The 9,831-nt window shown below is 39.8% G+C and overlaps 1 protein-coding gene and 1 non-coding gene across 2 annotated transcripts; one reads left to right on the top strand and one right to left on the bottom strand.

Annotated features, from left to right (window-relative positions):
• Positions 1–5,924: 5,924 nt before the first annotated feature.
• Positions 5,925–8,079, top strand: LOC131603568 (probable beta-1,4-xylosyltransferase IRX10L). The gene is made up of 3 exons (XM_058875926.1): positions 5,925–6,766; positions 6,864–7,105; positions 7,395–8,079. The coding sequence occupies exons 1-3, from the start codon at positions 6,272–6,274 to the stop codon at positions 7,906–7,908; spliced, it is 1,251 nt and encodes a 416-aa protein (XP_058731909.1). The 5' UTR covers positions 5,925–6,271; the 3' UTR covers positions 7,909–8,079.
• A 234-nt stretch (positions 8,080–8,313) lies between these two features.
• Positions 8,314–8,395, bottom strand: TRNAS-AGA (transfer RNA serine (anticodon AGA)). Its single transcript has one exon. It is a non-coding gene; the product is annotated as a tRNA-Ser (tRNA).
• Between the last annotated feature and the right edge of the window lie 1,436 nt (positions 8,396–9,831).

Raw genomic sequence — 9,831 nt, 5'->3', positions numbered from 1 at the left:
CGACTTGTGGGCCTCATGTCCGGTTCACTACACTGAGCATCTATTTTGAGTTCCACCTGGACGCGACGGCCGAGGCCGAGCAGGAGGATAACGGCCTATTCAGGGAGTACCACCGCGGCTGCGCTCTCCGGTGCTGGTACATGCATGTGGTAGGCGCTGCATGCTTTGTGGACAAGAGTGCCAGGTGCATCGACGTGGCCTACCTCCGCTATTTCATGGACCTGGATACCGTTCACCAGTGGAACTGGGGGTCAGCTACTCTGACATATCTCTACCAGAAGCTGAATGAGGCCTCCAACTGGAGGACGAGGCAGTTGGTCGGATCCTGCACACTGCTTACGGTACGTTTTATTTTAATACATTATCATATTTATTTATTTATATATGTTTCGTATTTAATTTTAATACATTATCTTGTTTCTGTTTCAGAGCTGGATCATCTCCTACTTCTCCCGCATCCACGGCTTTCACATCGATCCTGCTTACGTGGACGCCATGCCCAGGGCCGCCAGATACGCTCTCCAGAGGGGGAACGATGCGGTGGGACCATACCGTCTGTACTTGGACCGCACGATGCACGACGACGTCACCTGGAGGCCGTTCGTCGACTACGCTCAGATTGTCCCCTTTGACGGCATTGCTCTATATTCAGGCTGGTTGGCATGCGGGACCGGCATCATGGTTCGATATCTCCCTGAGCGGTGCATGCGTCAGTTCAGATTCGTGCAGCGGATACCCAGGTCACCCTTTGAGGCTGCTCCCGACACTGTGACCCGAGTGCAGCTCACTGCCATATGGGAGCATTGGGAGGATCATGTAGTACCGCTGGAGTACCGTCTCACTCGGGTCACCCAGGACTGGCACAGTGAGGAGGGATACGTCACATGGTTCTACCGGGTGTCACATCCTCTTCTGAGACCCGACATTCCCGGCGCTCCTAGGCCAGCACACGAGGAGATCCTAGAGAACCAGCAGGCCGAGGATGATCACGCCATTGATCTCATGCCGATCTGCCAGCGGATATCGATGCTTGGGCGGGACGCGTTGGGTCGAGGTATCGTGGAGCGGGGCGGTCCAGAGGCAGTCGCCGTGATGGAGATGATCGTCACTGATGCGGACCGTGCGGCGACATACAGGCGACAGAGGAGGTCTCAGGGGGAGAGGTTTAGGCACACCCAGTAGTGGTCGGGTTTATATATTTTTTGTTATCGGATTGTATCTTTAGCACACTATTTTTATTTTTTTCGGTTTGTATATATTATTTTCATCGGATTAGTATTTTTTTTTGTTTATTTATCATATTAGTATTTTCAGTTTATCTATTGCTTATTTTATTTGGCGTTTGCGTTTAATTAAAATGCGAGACTGTTATGAAAAACATAAAAAAAAACACAGTTTCTGCATAATTCGGAAGTTCATTTCCGAAGACACCCCCCATGAGGTGTTTTCGGAAGTTCATCTCCGAAGACACCCCCCATGGGGTGTTTTCGGAGATGCACTTCCGAATTAAGGAATTTTTTTAAAATAAAAAAGCGCTTCGGAAGTTCATTTCCGAAGCAGGGGTATTTTGGGATTTTCGCTGGGGGTGACCCCCATAGGGAGGTGGCCAAAGAAAAAACCTTTTGTAATCAATTCAATTAAGTTGTATTCACAGAATTTGCAGTTGTAAGTGAATAAGAAGTTTTCCACAGTTTGTGGGCCGGGAGAAACTCTACAGAAAATCATTCTCTTTCTTTCATATTTTTTTATTGTCATTATGTGGTAGAAACAATCTTGTTTATCAAGATTGATAGAAATTTATCATAGATATTGGTGGATTTCCAACATCTGATACCAAGAGCTCCGGTTGATCAGTTCAAGGGAAGAAGAAGAAAATCACGATGATGGTGAATTATGGAAATGGAAATTATCCAGCAAGTCTATCAATTCTGAAAGTAGATAACTATGAGAATTGGTGTAAACAGATGAAGGTCTTATTCAGGTGTCAAGGTCTTTGGGATCTTGTAACAGATGAAGTAGAGCCGCTTGGAGAAGACGCTTCAGAAAAAGAAAAGAACGAACACATAGAATCGGAGAAGAAGAGTTATAAAGCACTCTTCATAATTCATCAATGTCTGAGTCCAGACAACTTCGAAAAGGTTAGTGATTCCGAATCTGCAAAAGAAGCTTGGGAGATTCTTGAAAAGTCTTTTGGAGGCGCTGAGAAGGTGAAAGAGGTGAGGTTACAAACTCACAAAAGAACGTATAAATTGCTTTAGATGGAATATAACAAATTCATAACTGATTTCTTCACAAGGGTTACAAAACTAGTGAATCAACTCAAGATATGTGGAGAAGCGTTAACAACGAGAGTTGTTGCTTCGAAGATCTTGAGGTCTTTAGCCCCTAAGTTCGACCACGTGATAGTATCCATAGAAGAGTCGAAGGATTTGTCGAAGTTGACAAAAGAAGAGCTTCAAGAGATGCTTGAATCTCATGAACAATGAATGGCTGAAAGAGCTGCAGGCAAGTCGAAGAGTGATGTGGCTTTGCAAGCCAATCAACAAACAAAAGTAAAGGCAAAGGAAGTTAGAATTAAAATAAAGGTAGAGGTGACTGCAACAATTTGACTGGTCAAAGTCAACTAATAGGAAGCTGGTCAAATCAGAGAAAACCCTCATACCAAAATAACCAAAGAGGTGATGTTGCAGGTGGAGGAAGATGTACTGGTCGAAAGTCTAGCAAAAGTCACATTCAGTGTTTCAATTGTCAGAAGTATGGTCACTATTCTACAGTTTATCTAGAAAAACATAAGAATCAAGAAAGTGATGCAAAGTTTGCAAAAGAAGAAGAAAAAGAGATGTTACCGATGGTCACAACAAAAGATGGAGATAAATTTAAGGACCAATGGTACTTGGATTCAGGATGCTTATCACACATGTCTGGAAATAAAGATTGGTTTGTCAATATAAAGCCCTCAATGAAGAACATGGTGAAATTCACAAATGACAATACTTTATCAGTTGAAGGTATTAGAGACGTTCTAATTATGAGGAAAGACGGCAAGAGGTCAGTAATTTTCAATGTGTTGTACATACCAGGAATGAAGAGCAATTTGCTCACCATTGGGAAGTTGGTCAAAATGAACTACAAGGTATCAATCAAATACAAGATGATGAAAGTAGTCGATGTAAGTGGGAGGTTAATCTTGAAGGATCCTATGTCCCAGAATAAAACCTTCAAGATTGAACTGAATGTGATGGAGCACGAATGCCTTGCAACTGCAGCTAGCAAAGATGAATGGATATGGAAATATCGACTAGGCCATCTCAACTTCAATGACATCAAAGAGTTGAAAAGAAGAAATATGGTTTCAGGGTTACCAAAGACCGACATTCCAAGAGAAATGTGTGTAGGCGAAGCAACACAAGAACCGCTTTAGCAAGGATGCAGGAAGCAAGTCGAAGGAAATCCTTGAAGTCATATATTTTGATGTATGTGGTCCAATCCAGGTGGATTCGAATAGAGGTAACAAATGCTTTGTGAAATTCATAGATGATTTCACTCGAAAATTATGGACCTACCTGATCAAGAGGAAAAGCAAAGTGATCGAGGTATTTTCTAAGTTCAAATCTGTGGTCGAAAGCTCAAGGTTCTGAGGACTAAATGGTGGTGGAGAATATGTGTCGAAAGACTTCGACAGGTTATGTGAGAAAGAAGGAATTATGCATGAGGTGGTGCCACTAGAGATGTCAATGGGGCGGGGCGGGGGCGGGGGATACATTCCCATCACAATCCCCGCCCTCGAATTTATTCCCCATCCCCGCTTCGGGTCCCCGCTACGGGGGAATTTTATCCCCCGTCCCCGTCCCCGCGGATCCCCGCCGGTCCCCACGGATCCCCAAGGTTTATAAACATGATTTTTTAATTTTTATTTTAAACTAAATTAACAGTAAAAGCTTCAAAAACTAAACACAAGAAATTTAAAAATTATTTCTTTATGATAAATATATTGTTTTTACAATATTTAGTCCGTAATATTGAGTGTCATGACCACCAAAATTTCAAACTAAAAAAAATTGAAATAATCATTTAGATCTCACTCTTTTACTAGCAATACATATATATTTTAAATTTGTGTATAAAATTAATTATATGAAATGACAAATAAACTTCCATAATAATTTAAAATTATATATTAATTAAGGATATTATGCAATTTTAGGCGGGGCGGGGACTCCATGGGGCGGGGGATATTTACGCCACCCCCGTCCCCGAAGTGCCTTCGGGGAGACTTTGTTCCCCATCCCCGTCCCCGCAGGGGGAAATTTCCCCGTCTTTGGGGCCCCAAACGGGGAATCCCCATGGAGATCCCCGCTAACGGAGACAAGTTGACATCCCTAGGTGCCACCCTACACTCCATAACAGAATGGACCTCCAGAAAGGAAAAATCAAACCATCGTGAATATGGTGAGAAGTATGTTGAAATACAAACATTTACTTAAAAAGTTTTGGGGTGAAGCTGTGTCGACTACATTATATATATTAAACAAATGTCCGTCTAAGAAGCTGGAAGGAATTACGCCAGAAGAATGTTGGTTTGGTGTGAAGCCTAGCTTTAGTCATCTAAAGGTATTTGGATCTATAGCGCATAGACATGTGCCAGATCAGTTGAGAAGAAAACTTGATGACTAGTCGATTCAGATGATCCTAATAGGATATCATTCATTTGGAGGTTACAAGTTGTTCGACCCAGTGAGTAAGCAAGTAGTGATCAATAGGGACGTGAAGGAACAGCATCAGGTATCTCCTCCTCCGCCTCCTGGTATCTCACCTCCTTTTCCTCCCGTACCTCCTCCTGACGGGAAGAAGATACCCGAGCCAGCCGACTCCTCGATCCAGACGAGGAACCAGGCTCATCTGTCTGTACGGGTGCTCGTACTCCACCCCGTCCCCGCCTCGATGCAAGCTGCGCCACCCGCTCGCGTCTAGCCGACGATGTCTGTGTCTCTCTCCCCTGTTTGATATGTGCTGGGTTGCCTGCCATATTCCTGAAACAATTGAAATCCATAAGCGAGCAGGTTAGAAGGTGAAACAATCAAGAAAATAAAAAAAACTTCCTGGGTCAACTTCGGAAGTGCATTTCCGAAACTGGTCAGGGAGGTGTTTTTTTGGAAATGCACTTCCGAAAACACCTGCGACTCCATTTTTGCAGAAAACCCATTTCTTCCCCTAAATGCTTCAAAATCATATCTCTCCTATCTAAACAACCTAAGTGACTAATAGTAACTTAACCCTATATCATTATCCTAATTTCTAACAACCCTAATTTGAATACCAATGCTACAATTTAACTTTGTGAGAACTTACCATTTTGAAGCTTTGAATGTAGCCTTTGAGTAGTCTTTGAAGGTTGTAGAGCAACTTTAAAGCAAGTTCGTGTAGTAGCAACCACAAATGGGAAGATTTTTGAAAATATTTGAGTTTTAGGGTAAAATGGAATTGGTGGGGGGCTGTTTTGTTTAAACACCATAACGCGCAGTATTTCAGAAGTTCATTTTCGAAATGTTGATTTCAGAAATGTATTTCCGAAATATTTTTTTTACGTAAAAAAAATGATTTCGAAAATGTATTTCCGAAATCAGTCTTTTTTTCAACTTCGGAAATGCATTTCCAAAGTAACAGGACAATTACGGAATTTAGTGTGAAGAGAATAAACAATATAACCATCACAAAAAGTTGGATCTCCAACCAATCACATAATACAATTTAATTTAACATATTTAATTATTTATTAAATACTACAATTATTTGTTGTTTTCAAAATATTTTACAAAAGAAGTAACTTATCCAACTTTTTGAATTAGGTAAATTTACGGAAATAAAATTAAAACCCAAGGGGCCGTGGCAACAGCATGAAGGAGTTGAATTTTGGTCGTAAATGGTCTTTTGACATTGACTTGTTATCAAACTTCACACAAACAATTTACCTCACTTTACCTGCAAAATTCACCTTCTTCTTCTTCCACACTCTTCCATTTTCATCTTTCTTCCTTCAATCCAAATCCACTCCCTCTTCTCATCTGTCTCTGTTGCTTCTCACAACAAACCCATTTCCTTTTCCTTCCAGCTAATTCCCCTCAACTCCAATTCCTAAGAAATCTCCCACAACCACTTTCTCTAACGACGTCTTAACCTTCTTCTCTTGACCAAATTTGACTCCTTTATATTACTCACATTACTTCTTTTTCACTAGCATCAATCAACCAGTAACTTTCTCTTCCCATCAAAAATGGATCTTTCAAAATTGAGTTTATTAGGGTTTCTTTCCGCTGCTTTTCTCTTTACAGTTAATGCCGTGGAACTTCACAGGAATCAACCTACTGAGAGAATCTCAGGCAGTGCTGGTGATGTATTGGAAGATGATCCGGTTGGAAGGTTGAAGGTTTTTGTTTATGAACTTCCGAGTAAATATAATAAGAAAATTTTGCAGAAAGACCCGAGATGTCTCGCGCATATGTTTGCTGCTGAGATATTTATGCACCGGTTTCTGTTATCGAGTGCTGTTCGGACTTTTAATCCGGAAGAGGCGGATTGGTTTTATACTCCTGTTTATACAACCTGTGACTTGACTCCAAATGGGCTGCCTTTACCGTTTAAGTCACCACGAATGATGCGGAGTGCTATTCAGCTTGTTTCTTCGAATTGGCCTTATTGGAATCGGACTGAGGGGGCCGATCATTTCTTCGTGGTTCCTCATGACTTCGGGGCGTGTTTTCATTACCAAGTACGAGATCTAATACTATTTTTATCACGGTTGAAACTCAAAGATGTGTTACGCGTAGGCAATGTAACATGAATTTTGTTTTATGATTTTGTTTCAGGAAGAGAAGGCAATTGAAAGAGGGATTCTTTCAATGCTAAGGCGTGCTACGTTGGTTCAAACATTTGGTCAGAGAAATCATGTGTGCTTGAAAGAGGGCTCAATTACCGTTCCTCCATATGCTCCACCTCAGAAAATGCATTCCCACTTGATTCCTGATAAGACTCCCAGGTCCATTTTTGTGTACTTCCGAGGATTGTTTTATGATGTGGGAAATGATCCTGAAGGTGGATACTATGCAAGGTGAGTCTTGTTACAAGCTCAAACTTTAAATGATGTTTGAGTATGTAACATTTAGCTTATCGTCATATTATATATGCGAATAATTGTAGAATGATTTTGATTTGTGTAAACATATAATTGTATTTATTGTTATTATTGAAATTGGTTAAGCATGTTTAGATGAATTACATTCAATATTCATGATCTAAAATTGGTTCGTTCTAAAATTATGATGTATGCATGAATTTCGGTGCATGTATAGATATTATTATAACAAAACAAAACTGGCTGTGATTTTCAATCTTTACAGAGGTGCAAGAGCAGCAGTGTGGGAGAATTTTAAGAACAATCCACTATTTGACATTTCTACGGAGCATCCAACAACATATTACGAGGACATGCAACGAGCTGTGTTTTGTCTATGTCCACTTGGATGGGCCCCTTGGAGCCCAAGATTGGTTGAAGCTGTGGTATTTGGTTGCATTCCTGTTATTATTGCAGATGATATTGTTCTTCCGTTTGCCGATGCAATACCGTGGGAAGAGATCGGGGTGTTTGTTGATGAGCAAGATGTTCCTAAGTTGGATACCATACTCACATCGATCCCACCAGAAGTTATATTAAGGAAACAAAGATTGCTTGCTAACCCTTCCATGAAACAAGCAATGCTATTCCCTCAACCCGCGCAACCTGGAGACGCTTTCCATCAAGTTCTAAACGGACTTGCACGGAAGTTGCCGCATGACAGGAGTGTATTCTTGAAACCAGGGGAGAAGAGCTTGAATTGGACTGCTGGCCCTGTCGGCGACCTTAAACCTTGGTAACAATTGTAATAGTTTTCTTATGTGATTAGGATTCTTTACATGTCTTGGTCAATATACACTAAATGTTCATAAATAAGACTTGGTAACAGGGGTATCTATTCTTTTGTTGACGCTGTAAATTTTGATATTTTGACTGAAAATTCATTGGAAACTATAATATAATTTGTAGCATGATTGTTTTCATAGCATGCCTTTGCTACTTGTTCCCTGGTCTAGTAGGAGTGTCTGTTCTCCTCTGTGTGCTGCATACCAGAGTAGGTGTAATTGGGGTCAAGAGTTTGGACATTCAAAGTGATAATGGCGCACAAATGTATGTTCATTCATTTGATGGCATATTTGGTAGCATAGTAATTTTATCAAAATTTGATAAGTTTATTAAATAAGGAGAATAAAATAAATAAAAAACGTGGACGGCAGGATTCAAACCTGCGCGGGCAAAGCCCACATGATTTCTAGTCATGCCCGATAACCACTCCGGCACGTCCACATTTGTGATTGTGTATGTTACTGTTATTTATTTTGACAAATTTTGCAGCCAATGAAGAACGAACTTATATAATATAAATATAATGCTAGTATTTTTTAGGGATGTCGACTATTCCATTAATAATCAAATATTAAATATAAGGTGTTTCCTTTATTTATGAGATTTAAAATTTGATTTTACTTGGCTTTAAAAACACTTCGTCTTTAGCAAAGTCCTCGTCCTTTAGGGACTATGTAGTGTTATATTTATGACTATTTTAAATTAGGACACCATCTCCCAATAGCGATACCACCTAGGAAATGTCATTGGCTTGTCCATGGCACTAATGATGTGTGTAATGTCGTTAGTCAAAGGAGAGAGTCCACCACTACCCCCTAGAGGTTAGGGTTAGCCAATCCCTAGGCCTAAAAGGCCTATATACATACTCATCCTTCCATGAAAGGAGGACATATCTTAACTCACATTGATCACACCCCTTATATGCTTATACTTAAGCACACCATTCAATAACGGAGTCTCTTACCTCACATGAGCAAGACTTCTAAACCATCATAAAACGCCCTAATACATGACTTCTTGCCGTCGTGGATAAGTCCTAACCACCATACAACATAATATACCTATTAAGATTTCTGAATTTCCTTGTCCTACTAGGAGAAACACACATCTATACTTTTTGACAAGCACACATTTATAAATTATTTTATATAATTTCTACGCAAAAATTCATAGAGCATTTAATCTATCTCAATATGTAAAAAAAATCATAATATTACACAAGTCTATTTAATGTGAATTAAAAAGCTATAGAATTAAATTATAGCAGCCCGATCAAGACCCTTTATGAGGCTAAACTTTTCTTTATTTTATATAATTTTATTGTTTCTATAAAAGAAAATTTTAATAAAATTTTAATTATTTTTATAACATTAAAAGATAACACTCGTTTAGAATGTGTATTAGTTAATTTAAAAAATACTTTTATAGATAACAAAATTTTAGGAAATTTCTTTGGCCACCTCCCTACCTTCTAGTCCACCTCTGGTGAAAACCCCATACTACCCCTGACTTCGGAAATGGACTTCCGAAATGCATGAAAAAGGTGTTTTCGGAAGTTCATCTCCGAAAGCGCCTTTTTTTTAAAAAAAATTGTCTTATTTCGGAAGTTCATTTCCGAAAACAGCATTTCGGAAATGAACTTCCGAAATAAGACACGTTCTGCAGATTTAACAAAACACTCCCCCTCCCCTATTCATTTACCCTAATTCAACATCAAACAACACCAAAGGCGAAATTTTGTTCAAAGACTTCCAAGGCAACATCAAAGGCTCCAACAAGCTTCCTATACTACATTAAAAAGCACTCCAACCTCTTCAATCGGTAAGCATTTTGAGTTTTAGATCTATGCTTAAAATTGATATTAGGGTGTTTACAAA

This window comes from Vicia villosa, linkage group LG5, assembly GCF_029867415.1.
Source record: "Vicia villosa cultivar HV-30 ecotype Madison, WI linkage group LG5, Vvil1.0, whole genome shotgun sequence".
NCBI lineage: Eukaryota > Viridiplantae > Streptophyta > Magnoliopsida > Fabales > Fabaceae > Vicia > Vicia villosa.
Note: the sequence above shows the minus strand (reverse complement) of the source record. Positions and strands in the feature narration are given on the sequence as shown.